Source organism: Mobula birostris, chromosome 32, assembly GCF_030028105.1.
Source record: "Mobula birostris isolate sMobBir1 chromosome 32, sMobBir1.hap1, whole genome shotgun sequence".
Lineage (NCBI taxonomy): Eukaryota > Metazoa > Chordata > Chondrichthyes > Myliobatiformes > Myliobatidae > Mobula > Mobula birostris.
In genome coordinates, this window is record NC_092401.1 from 14,512,974 (window position 1) to 14,532,283 (window position 19,310).

The following is a 19,310-nucleotide window of genomic DNA, read 5'->3' on the forward strand; positions in this document are numbered from 1 at the left end:
AATTTACTGAACTCCTGTAGAGGACCAATAAATGATCAGCAACAGTCGCAATCTGTGAGTTACAACGAGGTGAAACACGAGTTGAAAGGGCCAAATCAAGCTCAAGGAAACCCGCTTCATTTCGTCAACGTGCACAAACGCTTCTTAAACTAACTGCGTTGTCAGAGCTCGTTGCATGAGAACATCCATAAGAAATTAGATCCACAGTAATCCGATTTAATATCTCTGTATCACACTCACATCTTTATCAGGAAATCCTTCATTTTTACACAGTACACAAAAAAAGCATGTGCTACTTGTGAAAATACAATTACGGTTCAGTGTGCATCTGTAGTTCTTATTTACACAACTAGCAGCTACAAAATGGTTATGATTCAAGCAGCCATCAGCTTTACAAAACGCACTGTAGTTTGAATGTGACAATACAGACACTTAAAAAAACACTGAATATTTGCAACAAAAATTCATTTATAAATGGTATGCTACACAGTTTTGGCAATACATCATAGCAGAATATGTACAGTTCAGTAACAGCTCTGGAATTCTACCTAATCTTCTAGACTTCTGCTCACTAGTCATGTGAGTTCTCACTTCAACACATTGCGTGACAAATAACCTTCATTGCTAATACCACATGTCATGGAGTGCATGAGGAAAACCACGTTCATACAAGTAAGTGAGCTGGGACCCTGTGAAGTGGGTGAGACACCAAATATGAGACACAATGAAAAGCACCGAGTGAGCCCAGAGCCGATATGCACTTAAATCCACCTGGAACGCCAGGGAAGGGGCCCTGCATGCGAACCCAGTGATTATTATTATTGCACATACACATTAGTGGCAGCTGCCATTAGAACTCTACACAATTTCAATCTCTAATTATTGAAATTTATTTTAGAAGGATGCATATAACAGATTTCTCTCACACCAGTTTCTTTAGTCTAAATTTGACCTCAGTGATTTTGAGTATGAGTATTGCTCCAGACGGCAACTGCTTTCACACACAATTACCCTCCTCCATTCTCCACAAAATCCAAACTTTAAGTAAATCTCTATAGAGTGGAGTTGCAGTCCCTGGAACATTTACTGATTAATCAGCTTGCCATGGTCTGAGACCTTGCTAAGCAGCTATTCTCTCCCTTGGGCTGGGCTAGGATGTGCAGCCAATAGTGTTGTGATTTCCAGATTTTAAACCCTACATGTGACAGGTGAGGTGATGAGTTGCAGTTATATTTAGTCACGTGTTTAATTCCATTCAAGCCCAGCTCAAAGTCAACCAGCACTGCAGCAATCTGAGTCTGCAGTGTGGAGTTGAGAGTGAGACCAAAGAGACCAAATTAAAATACATTCACTGTATAAACTGTTCACAAGTCATCCATATACGAGGAGCATACATTACATGAAACTTGCCCATCCGACTCAATGTAGATGTTATAAAATGGCCAATTATAGGTCTAGTCAATACTGGAGTGGCCTTCTGTCAGCTATAACACACAGTGTTAGTTTGCATCTGGGATAAATAAACCTGCAGCAAAAACAAACCGGTTGTCTCTGTATAAACGACATTCACTCCCTCTTGGGGTGTGATTAATGGCACCAAACCCCACTCCCAAGTACATGTATTATTATGATGTGTTCAGTTATTTGCCTCCTGGGAGCAGGTACACTTATTGGCAACATTAGACTCAAATCAGCTCACAGAACTATAAAGGAAAACTTTGGAAATGAGCACTCTCGACAGAGCTATAAAGATATTTTGTAAACACACAGAGCACAGCCACCAGCTTCATTTGACCTCAACAGCTGAAGTGTTGCTATGCTGAAGGATCAATTCTGGATTACTCAAGTATCTTTCTAATTTAATACTTTGCCTCATATGAAGAGAGATAAATTTAATTAAAGACATTCCCATTGGTAAGGTTAATGGAAATTTAAGGATCTCATGGAGAGGGGCCTTGAGAGCAAAACCAAATCAATCTGGAGCATTGCTCCCACCTTCCTTGAAGAAACAGTGTCTTCTTAAATAGACATAAACCTGATCTGTTCATTGCATTTACAGAACGCTTGCAAAAACATGCAAAGCTCAACAAAAACTAGATCTTCTATTGTTTGGATCTAACCTTCCAAGCAGTGGTCGTGATAAAGTGATGAGGCAATTTTAACTAATGTGCCTGGACTTCCTATGTTAACCACATTCATATCGATGCCATATGACACAAGATCAATGGGAATCCACTTGCAGTGTCTGGACCATGGCATAATATCACTAGACCTGTTGATATCAGGCCAAGGAAGCAGTGGTGCTGTAGCAGGAGCAGAAGATGCAGCAGTGTGAACATCAGCTCTCTGAGGAAGAACTTCACTTTGCATCATCAGTTTATTGACTACAACTATCAAAGGGCTTGCAAATTCAATAACATTACCTAGGAAAGGCGATTTTTATTACTGTGCATATATATTGGTGGTTCAAACCCTCAATCAGTTAATTGGAAGTCATTTCATCATCTAGCAATGGGTATTTACAGTTAGGTAATTCTCAACATCTTCCTTAGGGTACAGGGTATTAAGAGGCATATGCATTCGTCTGTAAATGAAGGTTCAGACACTTACAAAATTCTTCCTCTCCTCCCATGCTCCTTAAGCAACACCAATTCCAATTTCTGGACTGTTTTAATCCAGTGTTGAGCACAGAAGCTGAGGATTGAAAAACTCATCGTACTGCAAGAGGGTCATCGTATTGACAGGCCACTAATGAATGACACAGCGGTTTACCTCCTCTTTCCTCAGCAGTGTTGCTGAACCCACAAAAATGCCATTTCTAATAGAGGTGCTAAAGAAAAATGATGAGAGATTGGCTTTGCATAACTGAGCAGGAGGACTGTTGTACAATTAGTAACAAATAATTTACAGAAGCAGCAGAATGCTTTCCTTGTCTTTATAGGAGATAATTTAATTTAGTGAAACAAATGGCACATGGAAGTGGGGGAATCACTAATATCCATGGTGTGTGATGTGCATCTCCTGTCATAGAATCCGAACTTGCTACTACTTATACCAAGTGTACTTTTACTTTTACTCCACTGCTTTTTATGACTAACAGGGTTAAAGGGTACCCTGTTAGGAAATACTGAAACTCAGCTCTTTATGTTTGGGACAATATATTTGGAAACATTGTAAGCTTAAGGCTCTACTGCAGACAATAGGATTATGTGCCAAGCAACTCAAACATTTAAAAATGAGGCAACAGAATAGCACATAGATTAATGTTTAAAAATATTACAGAAAAATATGAACATTTTCATAACTTCAGACACTAAACCAAATGAACAGTTTCTGGTTTAATTAAATGGACATCCAAGCAGTGAGAGATGAGAAAATTCAAGAGTGTTGCTTAGTTAAAATAACTTTTTTTTAAAACTGCATTGTGTTGACCTTAATTCCAACTGGTTAACAGAAAGTCACCTCAACATCTTGTGATGGGAAGTTATTGCATCACCAAGGCATACTTTCAATCACGGTACTAACTAAGTTCTGCAACAACCAGATATGTTGTGGATAAGATTCTGAAGCAATCAGGGGATTGGTCAGACCCTTGCCATTGCCATTAGGCTCCAAGTCAATCTTGTACCCTGTTAGAGCATTAAGTGCTCTAGATCAAATGGGGTGCCATTAAATGTCTGCCTGGTGCATTTTATCGTTTGACTACCATGGTATGCAAGGAATGGTCAGTTACTGCTGCAGGGATTCCGGAGAAGTGCAGAGTCCACAGCAAGGCTGTGAGAGATGAGAACAGAGCTTCCACAAATACCAGGCTGGTATCTTTAACCTTTAAGTGCCAACATTAGGTTTTTTTTTTGTGCTGTACATGGGACACATACATGGAAGACTGGTGGTCACTCCACAGAAACCGAGCACCACAGTGGAGCTACATTTCATCTATCAGGCATCTGGATTTCAGAAAACATATACCAGAGAAACTCAACAACTCTTTTAGAATTACCCGATTCCAGACCTACTTCCTTCGCTGGGAAGAAATGGCAGATTCTACAGCTTGATTAGAGAGCAAGACAGCTGATTTAAAAAAAAACTCCCTTACAAATACCATATGCTGTTGGGAAGTGAGTAGAATTTAATGTTAGACCCAAATCAGAGAAGGAGGGAGCAGCTCAGGAAGGCCTCACACACAGTAAGTTTCACCTAGTGGAATGAAGGACAGCTTCGATTACTGGTTCCCTATTAGACTGTTGTGGAGATGGATGGTGCTTTATTCGGACTGTCGGTGCACATTACATGATTCGCCATGTCTGCTTCAAGCTCCAGTGCAGAATTCCTGTCTTCCTGATCGCTGTCGGTGCTTCCATCACTGTCCTTTCCCGAGATCTCCAGCCCTCTGAGGAAGTGGCTGTTTCCGCGGGGAATTGGGTACAGTTCTCCCTGCAGACCACTCACTCCCATGGGGCTCGGTAAGAGATCCTCGTCAGAGGAATGAATGAATTCATCATCCTCCACCATGTGGTTCACAATGTGAATGCCGTCAAAACTCATGGGGGGTTGAAAGTGCCCTTGACCTTTGAAAAGCTGGATCTGTGTTTGGAAAAATACAAGGACAATAAAATCAGCAAGTGCACCAATGCATTCCAGTAACATAGAATAAACTAAAGGTTATTATAAGTCTGCCCCTAATTCATCCACAGGAAATGTCTTCTTCTATTGGACAAATCCACATCTTTGATATCTCACAGAAATTATCTCTGCTTTTGGTACATTTCAACACTGAGTCTTATTTCCTCCATGCTTTACATCAACACCAAAGCATATTACAGAAGGAATCATTTCAAGATTTCTTTTCTGAGCTCCATAGGAGTTTTAAATTTTTCAATTTAAAGGTTCGATATTATGACTGAGAGCATTTTCAAAATGCTTTTATTCTTTGTGGATAACTATGTACAATTTGTTCAGCTCCGTCTTTGCAAAATGTCGTAGATCTCCCTTATTATGAACAGAGAGAAATTACATATTCATGCACACACAAGCTTTATTGCTTTAATTAATTTTTTAACTTGATGATAATTTTTGGTCTATTGTAGTCTAGTGACTGATCTACGGGGATCTGATAATAATGATGAAATTAAGTAGATGGAATTGCGGGAAAATATTACCCTGAGGGATACCTATCAGCTTATGTTTGCGTGTCTGCCAAAGGGGAGTTATCCAATCTAATCTTCCAAGCCCTGAGCTGTAGCTTTGTTCATTACAGATTCTTGCACACATCTCAGTAATCTTAAAAACAGTGACAGTTGCTGCCTTGACTAATCTTTTAGGCGATTTTTCAGACTCACTTGGTAAAAATAATTACCTTCTAACTTCTACAGGTAAACCCATGGTCCCCCTTAAAGGGAATAGATCTTTCTTAACCTTGTTTAGCCCCCATCTTTATAACTATACCCTTCACTTCAAGTAAATCTTCCTCAACTCTGTTTCAGAACAAAATCTCAAATAATCCAGTTTTTTTTCTCAAGGCTGTAATACCCAGAAATTCCCATATACTTTCTTGTATAATACCATTCCTGTAATGTGACAACCAGGACTACACACAGGACTCTGTTTATGGCTGACCCAGCATAATATATTGCTCCATTGTAATCTCCATGCTCTTATAGCACAGGAATAAAAGTGTTGCTTACTGATCTTCACTAACACTGGACAACAAATTTTTCAAAAGAGTTGCTTCCTCAGAATTTTTTTTGTTTATGATAGACTGCTTGAGGATGAACACAAATATAATTTTAGACTACTTGTACCATGTAGGAATTTGGAGAAACAACAAATTAACTTTTATTGAATATAATGTGTTTAATTGCATAATGGTGCTGATGCTTTGCAATAGCTCAACTAAGTTAAAAATATTTTGTTAATGATTTTCATCTGTACTCAGTGTCTGAGGCTTCTCGCTTAAGTGTCCAACAATGATTCGCCAGCATTGATGGATTCCTGTTGCCTTGGTATCTTTTCTCCATGACCGCAATGTCCTGGTGAAACCTTTCACCATGCTCGTCACTAACAGCACCAAGATTTGCAGGGAAGAAGTCTAAATGGGAATGCAGAAAATGAATCTTTAGTGATATGTTGCATTTCATGGTTTTATATGCTTGAAGCATGCTTTCAACCAGCTGCATGTAGTTTGGTCCTCTGTAGATGCCCAGAAAAATTTCAGCAACTTCCTTGAATGCCTTCTGTGTGATTTTCTCCGGTCCCACTAGAAATTCCTCAAATTGCCTGTCATTGATGACCTGTTTGATTGTGGACCAACAAAAATGCTTTCCTTAATCTTGGCATCAGTTATTCTGGGAAGCATGTGTCTCAAATATCAAAATCCTTCATAGAAACTTTTGTGCCTGGTGATAGCAAATTCCATCCTTACAGTCCTGAACCTAATAATTATTACTAAAACCTCTCCTGCCATGAAGCAGCCGTGCCGCCTAAGCATGCCCAAACACGCCTGGACAAGATAGGAAACTTTCCAGCTTACATTGTGGGCAACATTTTAATTGACTTGAATTATGAATTGAAATAATAAACATAAGTGATTTCAAAAAATGGTGCGTGATAGGGAAATTTCATGGTGTTTTTCATGATCAGTAGCCCAAAATTCATAAGATACACCTAAAGGTATTCAGGAAGCAAAATCTTTGTTGTCCAGTGTAATTGTCCTCCCTCATTGATGAATTGTCTGAAAGATCAGCAATGAAGACAAAGTGGAGAATACATCTGGAAGCGGAACTTGAATGCCCTTCTCCAAGAGTGGTTCAGCATCATCAATTTCCATTGAACAGTTGAATCTTCAAGGCCACATTCCCCAGACTAAACCAAATGACGAACTAACCTGAGGGAAGATGCAATTTGCCCATTTCTTCACTAATCTACCAACTGGAGAAACATTTTTCCAAGACAATTTGTTGCCATAGGGTTGCACGATGGTGCAGCTAGTAGATCTACTATCTCATAGCTCCAGATTTTGGCAGATTTCACCACTGAGTCTTAATTTGTCCACACCAATGAACTTCATAGAAAGAATCATTTCAAGATTTCTCGAGTTCCATCCTGATCTCTGGAGCTGTATGGAGTTTGTACACTTTCCCAAGACCATATAGGTTTCTGTTGCTTTTGTCTCACACCCTAAAGATGAGCAGGTTGGTAGGTTAATTGCCCATGATAATTTGCACTTAGTGCAGTGTGGGTGGTACAATTGACGAAAATCTAGGGAGAATAGATTACAAGAAGAATTAGTGGGAAAATGGGATTGCTGAAGAAAATGATAAAAAGCAACAGCAGAAGTAAATAATGAATGGTGTGAAACTTGCCAAAGGAGAGAAGCTAACCATAGATAAGCAAGTAAGTTGTCTGGATGGCCCTCCCTAAAATCAGGGAAATTGCTAGGAATATGACAAAAGTAATTTGCTTGTTTAAGAAGGGGATGAGGATATGCCAAGCAATCACATGAATCTTGTTGTGGGAGGCATTTAGTAACAATAAATAGTAAAATTCAGTAATGACATTGAATACCTGACGATCAAATGATGTCCGTTCTATTTACCTAGGGAGATCTCATCCGTGATCCTCACCAGAGATTACAAACCAGTGGCTGACTATAATGAAGCACTTGAGATACTGCACGATGCTGTCTTCACAAAACAAACAGATCATCCCAATGCATTTCAAATCATAGTTGAGGACTTCAACTAGATTAGTTTGAAGAAATCCCTGCCCAATTACCATCATCATATAACCTAAGGTACCAGATCACTGTTGTACTAAGATAAGGAATGCCCACCATTCCATGTCCAGACTGCATTTCAGGAAATCTGATCACTTGGCTGTCCCTCTCCTGCCTGTATACAGGTAGAGGCTAAAGAGGAAGGCTCCGGAGATTAGGACAACAAACGGGTGATCGCGGGAGGCAGAGGAGTACCTATGGGACTGTTTTGAATTGGTGGACTAGGCCATGTTCAAGGACTCATCTGTGGATCTGAATGAATACACCATTTAGCAAAGTTGTAGACAAGTATTTCCTCTCAAAATTATTCAGAGTCTTCTCCAACCAGAAGCCATGGATGAACCATGAGATTCGCAATCTGCTGAGGGCCAGATCAGGCTGATGACCAAAAAGGTTACAAGAGGTCAGGTACAATCGGCGGAAAGCCATCTCATGGGTGAAGTGGCAATTCAAGGATGCTTTCAGCTGTGGCAAGCTTGAATGCTGTCTCGTCTTATGAAGTAAAATCGAGTGATGTAGGTGACAAAAGGGTTTTGCTTCCTGATGAGCCCAGTGCTTTCTCTGCTTGCTTTGGCTGTCAAAACATGGTGGAACTATCACAAACTCCCACAGCTCTCAATGATCTTGTGATGTTAGTCTCTGAGGCTGACATGCGAGCAGCCTTCAGGAGGGAGAACCCACGAAAAGCACCCAACCCAGACAGGGTACCTGGCCAAGTACTAAAGACCTGTGCTGATCAACTGACTGGACAGGTCACTGAGATCTTTAACCTCTCACTTTGGCAGTCTGAAGTACCCACGAGCTTTAAGGAAGCTTCACTTATACTGGTGCCTAAGAAGAATGTGGTGACCTGCTTCGATGACTATCATCCAGTAGCACTTACATCCGCTGTGATGAAGTGTTTTGAGAGGTTGGTAGTGAGGCATATCAACTCCTGCCTGAGAAGTGCCTTGGATCTGTTCCAGTTTGCCTACTGCTGCAACAGGCCTACAGCAGATGCCATCTCATTAGCTCTTCACTCAACACTGGAACACCTGGACAACAGGATGCTTTTTCTCAACTACATTCAATATCATCTCCACCTCAAAACTAATCAATAAGCTTCAAGACCATGGCCTCAATACCTTCTTGTGCAATTGGATTCTCAGTCAGTTCAGACTGGCAACATCTCATCCACAATCTCCAAAAGCGCAGGTGCTCCACAAGGTTGTGTGCTTAGCCCCCTGCTCTACTTACTTTATACTTAAGACCATGAGGTTAAGTACAGCTCTAATGCCATATTCAAGTTTGCTGACGACACCACTGCTGTAGGCTGAATCAGCTGTGGTAATGAATCAGACTGAAAATCTGGCTGAGTGGTGCCACAACAACAACCTTGTACTCAGTGTCAGCAAGACCGAGGAACTGATTATTGACTTCAGGAGAAGGAAACCAAGAGGTCCATGAGCCAGTCCTCATCAGAGGATCAGAGATGGAGAGGGTCAACAACCATAAATTCCTTGGCACTATCATTTCAGAGGGCCTGTTCTGGGCCCAACACGCAAGTGCAATTATAAAGGAAACACAATAGTACCTCTACTTCCTTATAAGTTGGTGAAGATTCAACATGACATCTGAAACTTTGACAAACTTCTATAGATGTTCAGTGGAGAGTATACTGACTGGCTGTATCACAGCCTGGTACCAATCCACTTGAATGGAAAGTCCTGCAAAAAGTAGTAGATATGGCCCAGTCCGTCAAAGGTAAAGCTCTCCCCACCATTGAGCATATCTATACGGAGTGTTATTGCAGGAAGGCAGCATCCATCATCGGGGACCCCACGACCCAGGTCATGCTCTTATCTTGCTGGTGCAATCAGGAAGAAGGTATAGGAGCCTCAGGACTCAGACCACCAAGTTTCAGGAACAGTTATTACCCCTCAATAATCAGGCTCTTGAAATAAAGGGGATAACTTCTCTCAACTCCACTAGCCCATCACTGAACTGTTCCCACAACTTATGCAATCACTTTCAAGGACATCATCTCATGTTCCCAATATTTATTGCTTATTTATTTATTATTATTATTTCTTTACTTTTGTATTTGCACCGTTTGATGTTTTTTGCATAATGGTTGAACACCCAGCTGGTGTGGTCTTTCATTAATTCTATTTTAGTTATTATTCTATTCTGGATTTATTGAATTTGCCCACAAGACAATGAATCTCATGATTGTATATGGTACTTTGATAATAAATTTACCTTAAACTTAAACAGTGCACAATTGGCTTGCTAAAGGCAGATCATATCTTACTAAATTGACTAAATATTTGCTGGGTTAAGAAAGATAACATGATCAAATTACATGCTTTCTACTTAAGATTCAGATGTTTGATGTTCCATCCAAGAGCAGAATTGAGGCCATGGAGTAGAAACCCCAGGAATAGACTGGGTAAGTGTTGTCTTAAAAACAAGCAGTCAGGCGTGGAGGGGGGTGGGCAGGGAAGGGTTGCATTTCAGCCTGGAGTTTGGAAGACAGAACAGTGCTGATGTATATTATTGCCTCAGATCTGGATCTGAAACTTGCTTCAACATCAAAACATCGATGGTATTAAAGTTCCAGACAGTAACTATGTGCCAAACGAGATATTCTAACTAGCTTCCTTTGATGTTCAATGGCACTACTTTCATTGAGACTGAAGTCATTAATATTCTGGTGGCTCACCATTGACCAGAAACTACATGCACCTTCCACCTACCGTTGCTGTGAGAACAAGACAAACAGTGGGTATCACAAGACAAGTGACTCACCTTCATTTCACTCCAACAATACTCTCTAAAATACTTGCAGCTTGAACCCAAAACCAGAGAGAAACTGGGATAAAGAATGAAATGGTTTAAACCGAAGTGCACTTGAAGTGGTCAGTTTCCTTCATCTGACACTCTGGGTTGGTCTGGTGCTCACGCTGCAGGGAGGCATTGCATTCAACTACACCGTGCAAACAACAAATCATATCCTGGAAACCAGCCTCACCTCGAATAATGAAAGCTGCTGGTTCCTGTCAGGGATCGAGAGCAAAACATTCAACACTCTCGGTAAACTATGGTTTAAGTTTCAAGGTATAGCTGTATGGTGTTGCTTTCATGGTAGTAGCTATGTGATCCCACAAACTGCAGCTACTCCTGTGAGCTCTGAGTCTAGAAACCTCATGGTGCAGTTCCACGCTATCTCATCACACCACAGACTCCTACACTTTACCACAACCACTCGAAATCAGACTTCCATGTGAGGAGAGCGCCCCTAAACATGCTCTCAGTCTGAATAATCTTCAGAGATCACCAACATTGCGTGCAAAGGGGGAAAATAAGAGAAGTATTTGAGCAAGAATGAAAGAAAGACCCTGAATGAAAACAGCCCAGGTAATTTTACATGGATACAAGAAATAAATTTGGATAGATACCTTGAAGTTCAATTAAAAATTGCTGCTATCTAACTCATTTCTCATTCAGCATATTTCTTCAGTGTTCTAAACTTCACCTTGTTCTGCCCTTAAGCGAGGTTTCCTTAGGAGTTAGTTGGACCTAATTATTTTAAATGCATTTTTGACTGTCACTTAGAAGAGAGTGTTCCTGGCTACATGTAGTATTGTAGTCTGCATGATGAAGGTAACCTATTGTACTGTGAGGCAGGGAGTTCCAGGATTTTGAACCTGTGACTGCAAAATAATAGCAACACTTTTTCAAGGCAGGATAAGGAATTGAAGACGATTCAGCTCCAAAACTGAGCATTCTTATTTCTAACACTGTCTTAAAATAAAAGGTCATTGGAGAAGTTGAGAACAGTTTTGCTGAAGATAGTCTTTGCTTCACCTCACACAATGTACCAATTTAACACAATTAGCAGAAAGATATTACAAAGAGAGGGGAGAAAAAAAATATTTTAAGTCATTGCACTGGGAAATACATTTCCGTACCTGGGATGAACTTCCAGATCAGCGGTGCATTAAGTTACAGTTCAGACCGATGATTCAGGGTATGGAGTATTTAGAAGAAAGAGAGCTGGTGCTGTGTGAAGTTACAGAAATGGGAAGAAAAAACTAGTGAACATAAACATGAGAATTATTTTAATTGTGTGAAGTATCATGGAGTATGCCTGCTTATCACGGATGAATGCCTCACAAAGTGTCCTCAGCCAGCTTGATTTCATTCAAAGAAAGGCCCTCAAGGTTATAAGTGTAGATGAAGCATCAGCTCGTGAGAAGCTAGCCAGCAGTAGCTTACACCATAGTCGACAGGTTGCTGCAGCTACTCTGCTATACAAAGTGCACACCAGCCACAGCCCTGCAGACCTTCGCGCCATGCTGCCTTCATCTTATGAGCGACGGCGCACCACACGATCAAGTTTGTCTATGCCTGCTCATGCTGTTTCTATGCCTGATGCGAGAACCTACATACTGGATAGAAGCTTCCTTCACTGTGCTATCAGAATTTGGAACAGCCTGCCAGATGCTGCGGTTGGAAACATCTGCGACGATGGGGTCCAAGCCTTCAAGAGTTGAGTGCACAAACACCTATCATCTCTGGGAGGGAAGTCATGTGCTTCTTCATAAGCTATCATGAAGGGGACCAGGATGGCAATGCTTGGTTGTTGGTAGGTAGGGTTAATACCTGGCTTTCAAGAGCATTTGTGAGCTATGTTCCAGCTGGACTTAGTCCTTAAACTGCTGGAGAACAGTGCGGAAAGAACAGGTGCTGTTTTCTCCCGGTCGGGATTAGTTTTTAGTTCCAAGTGCTCCTGCCGTGTTTTGTCACCCTGCAACCTTATCCTTCAATCTCTTTGAATTATGGAGGACAGCATGTGTATAAATGTCTCTCTCCAGCAGACTTCATCATGATCATCATGACTCCAGTATTTCTACCATTTTTTAATGTTTCTTAATTGTACATAAGATTTTTTGTGTTCTATCGCTGAGCAGCAGTGAACCATCTGATTGGCCTATCAGAGTTCTCTTTGGGAACTAGTTGACTTGATCAGCATTTCTGATCTGGCTATTATTCACAGTTACATTTAATAAAAAAAACCTATGGTGTAAGTCATTCAATGAACAATGGGCGATGATAATATGTGGGGCATGGCTTGGGTTTAGGCTTAGGAAACTGAGCTTTGGGTAAGCTTGTTCAGAAGTTGGGACAGATGCCAGGAACATGCTGGAGTAACATAACAAAGACATGGTGGGCTTCAGTTCAAAATTGGAGGTGAAGCAGATGAATGGATAAAAATCAAGAAAATTGTCCCAATGCAGGGTCTTGATATGAAACTTTGACTGTCCCTTTGCCTCCACAAATCTGTCTGAACCGCTGGGTTCCTCCAGCAGTTTCTCCTCCCCAGTTGATTAGATGGCTAGAAACTCAGTTCAAGGTTGGACACAAGATAAAGTTCACAATCTCTGATTCTGCGTATATCATAGTTCGAAGGAATAAAATCAGTGGGAAGGGTCCTATTTGAACATAATCTCTCTTCCTCTCTCCTCCCCAAAGCATTTACAATGATTGAGTTCATCCACAATTCATGTTAATGTGTCTTACGTTTCCTCGGCATCAGGTGTACATCTAACAACAGCAAAATTTGAGTAACGCCATTTCAGCATGTGCTAACATAAAATGGGACACAAAACTCTGCATTATGATTACTATGGTACAATCTTGGTAGAATTAGCAGCACTCTGCAACAGTTAGTTGTTTACTTATTTAATGGACACTCTGCTACTCTGTTAATGTTGAGAGATTTTACAGAACACTTCCAGAAATGAAAGCAGATTACTCAAATTAAAAATTTCCTTAAATGTTTTACAACTACTCTATAAGTGTGTCCTTCATCTCTTAGCTGCTATGATATTTATTCAAAGGGTGTGTTTGAGTCTTCCAGCCAAGAAGGAAGGACTTGCTCTTTGGCGAAGAATTATTCCCAGCATTGTCAAAGACACTACACTCCAACCTTAACATCAATCAATAACGAAAACTCAAGTCTGTAAGCACAATGCTGTCATAATGGAGACAGGTATAATTCTGCAGCATGCCTTCACTTGAACTGTTCTTTCAAAAGACACTAAGGTTACATTGGCTTTCACCTTCCTTGCTGTAAGATCCCCTACAACATGCCACAAATCTAGAGCCAGCCTTGTACAGCACTGAGAAAAGCCCTTTCGCCCTTCGACACAAGTCATATTTGGTCACGTTAGATCCAAGATAACAATCACTGTGTCAAATAAAAACTTTCATCCAGATTCCTTTTGAAACACCTTTCTCTAACATCAAAATCAATGTCCTCTTGTATTTTTGTAGGTCATCCATCATCCTCCTTCACTCCAGCAGGTAAGAAGAAAAAAAAACAGCCTATTCAATCTCTCCCATAAAGTCCTTCAATCCAGCCAACACCCCAGTAAATTCCTCAGCACTCCAGCGCAACCGCATCCTTCCTATAGTGTGGCAACTAGACACATTGGTCCAAATACCCTCTAAGTACTACTTTGTAAAGTTGGAATACAACTTCCTAACTCTTACATGCCCCGATCGATGAAGACAAGCATTTCTTACAGTTCTTCACTGTCCTATCTACCTGCGCTGCCACTTTCAAGATCTTCAACACCAGGGTCAGAATGTTCATTAGCATTCTTTACTGCCTTAATATTTATTGTATAGGTACCACCACAATTTGACTTCCCTAAACCAAATACTTGACAATTGTCAGGATTCTATTTGCCAACACTTAGCCCATCTCTTCATTTGCTTCACATCCAACCATAATCTTATTCAACCTTCCTTACCACCCACACTACGACCAAACTTTGTGTCATCCACAAACATCACATCTCCCACTGTGATGCTCACTGCTGTAACCAAGCTCTCTCCTCCTGAAGAAATTATTTGATCTATGTTGAAGGGATGGCATCTCAAACACTAGGAGTCACCAGCTTTACTAGTTATTGATTTCCCACAAGTGCAGGCGGCCATTGCCTGCATGTGTGTATATTAAGGGCTTTCCCTAATATGGCTGGATTTCTACTCTCTCAACATACAGGTTATTATGGATTGCAAGATCTTTGGTGGAGTGTTGAGGAAATGGGTAGGATGCAGAAGGACAGACAGATCAGGAGAATGGGCAAGAAAGTGGCAAATCAAATACAATGTTGGAAAATGCATGGTCATGTACTTTGGTAGTAGAAATAAATGTATGGACTATTTTCTAAACGGGGAGATAATCCAAAAATCTGGGATGCAAAGGGACTTGGGAGTCCTTGTACAGAACACCCTAAAGGTTAACTTGCAGGTCAAGTCGGTGGTGAGGAAGGCAAATGCCATGTTAGCATTTCAAGAGGTCTAGAATACAAGAGCAAGGATGTGATGCTGAGGGTTTATACACTGGTGAAGCCTCACCTTGAGTATTGCGAACAGTTTTGGGCCTCTCATCTTAGAAAAGATGTGCTGGCATTGGAGAGGGTCCAGAGGAGGTTCACAAGGATGATTCCAGGAACGAAAGGGTTATCATATGAGGAACGTTTCATGGCTCTGGGTCTGTACTCACTGGAATTCAGAAGGATGAGGAATGATCTCATTGAAACCTTTCGAATGTTGAAAGGCCTAGACAGGGTAGATGTGGAAAGGATGTTTCGCATGATGGGAGAGTCTAGGACAAGGGGGCAAAGCCTCAGGATAGAGGGGCGCCCTTTCAAAACAGAGATGCAGAGAAATTTCTTTAGCCAAACGGTGGTAAATTTGTGGAATTTGTTGCCAAGTGCAGCTGTGGAGGCCAGGTCATTGGGTGTATTTAAGGTAGAGATTGATAGGTTCTTGATTGGACATGGCATCAAAGGTTATGGGGAGAAGGCCGGGAACTGGGGTTGAGGAGGAGGGGGAAAAAGGGGTGAGCCATGATTGAATGGCGCAGCAGACTTGATGGGCCAGATGGCCTAATTCTGCTCCTATGTCTCATGGTCTTATATAGTCTAATATGTATGGGATGCACTGAGGGAGTCAACATGTCATCTACATGCACTGCAGATCAGGATCAAAGAATCTTATCTACTCCCTTACCTGCTTACATCAGTGTGTTCTCCTGCCATGCCAGCATACTAGAAGAGCTATGCAAGTACCAGGATCATAGTGGAAATCATCTACTGAAAAGGAAATTCCACTGTCTCCATAATTCATGGGGCATTCTTCAGTTCATGCCACGTTAGTGCTGAAGATACAACTGCCATCAGTTTTGAAGACTTTTCAATCAACATATCTGGTGCAGATGGAGGATGAGCAAGGTCTCCCAGAGCCTGAGAGATGCAGGAGTGTGAGGAAGGAGGTGACTACTGGGAATGTCTTTGCTCAGCATCCAGAGCCTTCACTTCCAGCTGAGCAGAGGAGGTAAGACACTAACCACATGACTTTACAGGGGGGTTCTCTTTAAAAGAGATGGCTTTGATAAGGAGCTCAAAATAATATTCCATAATACAAACCAGGTGATTCCCCTACTACAATCCTTAACACTAACATAGATAACTTCCAGGAAATGTGGCTTAGGTGTCTACCTGTTCTGGATAACACATGAATGATTTGATTCCGTCCTCCAATTACTTTAATGGCTACTGAAAAATCTCTCCATTTTCTGTTGGAGCTGCACCCTTACTTAGTAACTTAGACCCCTGGAAGAAATATATTTTCTTTGAGCATCTCCAGTTCACAAGTATGAACAGTGTTGCACAGCTTGTCTGGATGCCCGTTACAAGATGAATTTCCTTTGTCCCACTATGTGAAGATTCTCACTCCTAAAGGAGACTACATCAGGCACCTCTAACCAGGCCCTTCTTTATGGTGAGTCTGATAGTGAGTTACAAACAAATTGCAGGGGCAGGCTCTCTTCAAAATCGAGCAAGGGATATTTTATACCTAGTAGAACAATTGCCTTGTAGCTCCAACCACAGCGTTCAGTCCTGACCTCTGATGCTGTCTGTGTAGAGTTTGCATGTTCCCCCTGTAAGCGTCCTCCAGGTGCCCCAATTTCCTTGCACATTCAGAAAATGTGTGGGTTGGTTGGCTAATTGGCCACTGTAAATTGCCCCAGTAGGGAAGTAAGTGGGTGAGGTGGAGTGAGGGGAGCTGTTGGGTATAAGAGCATAAAATGGGACTGGGGTGAGATTAGCATTTAAAAAAATAACAGGTATTTGATGATCAGCACAGCATGGAAATAGCTCCTTGAACCCACCAAGTCTGTGCTGCTATAATAACATCTGTTATTTATTTACCTATCCACATTATTTTCCCTCTCTCTTTTTTGTCCCTCTCACTATACCCCTTGCCCATCCTCTGGGCTTCCCCCCACCCTTGTCTTTCTCCCCGGACCTCCTGTCCTGTGATCCCCTCATATCCCTTTTGCCTATCACCTGTCCAGCTCTTGGCTCCATCCCTCCCCCTCCTGTCTTCTCCTATCATTTTGGATCTCCCCCTCCCCCTCCCACTTTCAAATCTCTTACTAGCTCTTCTTTCAGTTAGTCCTGATGAAGGGTCTCGGCCCCAAACGTCAACTGTACCTCTTCCTAGAGATGCTGCCTGGCCTGCTGCGTTCACCAGCAACTTTCATGTGTGTTGCTTGAAATTCCAGCATCTGCAGATTTCCTCGTGTTTGCAATAAATGGGTCCTATTTTGGCTAAAGGGGTGTAACTACTGGTGTACTCCAGGGATCGATACTTTGCCCTCAGTTACTTACTACTTGCTTTAATTACTGTGGGTGCTATGGTAGCGTAGCACGTAGCACAATGCTATTGCAGCTCAGGGTGTTCCGGAATTTGGGAGTCCAATTCTGGTGCTGTTCTGTAGGGAGACTTTGTACGTCCTCCCCATGGAATGCGTGTGTTTTCCCCAGTGCTCTGGTTTCTTCCCACAGTCCAAAGACACACCGCGTAGGTTAACTGGTCATTGTAAACTGTCCCGTGATTATGTTAGGGTTAATCAGAGTTGTAGGGTTCCTGTCACGGCATGGCTCGAAGGGCCGAAGGGCCTACTCTGCACTGTAGTGCTAAGTAAATAAAATAAGTAATAACTTGGAGGTGGGAACAAAATGTAAGGCTTCCAAATTTACTAATGACACTGAAAATAGGTGGAAGGGCATATTATGGTGAGGACAGTGTGATTCTGCATTGGGATCTACAACCTGGCAATGGAGTGTCATGAACAAAACAGTCAAGTTGTGCCCTTCAGTAAGAGGAATCAGAAAGGAGATTATTATTATTTACATGCAGAAAGATTGCACAGGTGGATCCAGGAGTTCTAGTGCATGAATCATAAGAAGGTAGCAGGCAAGTTGAGGAGGCAAACATGTTGGCTTTTATCATGAAGGTGTTGAAGTCTGCACATGGGGACGTTTTCATACTGTTGTACAGGGTGTTAATGAGGCCACAACTGGAATATTGTGCACACTTTTGGTTCACTTACCTAAAATAGGATATACAGTAGTAACATTAGAGGCAATCAACAAGAGATTTCCCAGGCTAATTCCTGGGATCAGAAGGTAGATAATTATTTGTATTCCTTGCAGTTTGGAAGAACAACAGGTGACCTTACTCATAAGATATCCTAAGTGGGCTTGATAGGGTAGATGTGGAAATGTTTTCACAGATGGAAGAGTCATGAACAAGGGGGCATAGTTACAAAAATAAGGGGCCAATCCTTCAAAACTGAGGTGTGAAGACAATTCTTCTCTCAGAAGAGAGTGAATCTCCGGAATTCTTGACCCTGAGGCTGGTGGACGATCACTAAATGTACTCATGATAAATATAATAGTGAAAATATTAAAGACAAATGCCTTTGAAGAATTAGGGACTGCATGGACCTTAGTTCAGTCATGTTCATAATAACGCATTGGTAATTTTTTTTCTAATTTATTACTTGCTGCAGGTTTGACTGGCAGAAGGTAAATTAAAAAATGGATCTGCAGCGATACAATTGCCCCTATACCAAAATACTTTATGCCTAATTCCCTTCAAGATCCTACAACCAGCAATATTATGTTTCTGGTTATATTAATTGAGAAGCTCTCCATGGAAGCTCACCATTTCTTCTCCATCCATGGCATGGTTTGGCCCCCATTCACTGAAAGCATTGGAACAAGTACGATGGACTCTCGTTAAAGTTCATCCAAGGTGCAGATGATGGGCAGTTTTCGTTGGCACTCTTGTACTTCAACTGTTGGAAGGACAGAGTCCCCTAAAAGACTGATTTCTGATTCATCTTTATTTATTACTCAGCTTGTGTTGGGCACGTGGCCAATTGGCTAAGGCATTCGTCTAGTGATCTGAAGGTCGCTAATTCGAGCCTCAGCTGTGGCAGTGTGTTTGTGTCCTTGTGCAAAGTACTTAATCACACATTGCTCTAGTGTCTGTGCGAGGAGTGACACCCCACACAGACTTCCAATCTGTACCTTGTAAGGCATGAAAATGCCCGACGCAGGCCTCTCATGGTCTGAGTCGACGTTCCCTCCCCCTCCCTCGTACCATGAAGATTTGCAAGAGC

The 19,310-nt window shown here is 41.6% G+C and overlaps 1 protein-coding gene across 9 annotated transcripts in view; it reads right to left on the reverse strand.

Annotated features, from left to right (window-relative positions):
* Nucleotides 1-215: 215 nt before the first annotated feature.
* LOC140191247 (EVI5-like protein) overlaps nt 216-19,310 on the reverse strand; it is a 265,130-nt gene continuing 246,035 nt past the window's right edge. For all 9 annotated transcript variants that reach the window (XM_072248473.1, XM_072248481.1, XM_072248479.1 and 6 more), the window contains one exon: nt 216-4,584. In XM_072248473.1, the coding sequence (XP_072104574.1) occupies nt 4,237-4,584 (348 nt within the window). In that variant the 3' untranslated portion in view covers nt 216-4,236. The remainder of the gene's footprint in view (nt 4,585-19,310) is intronic.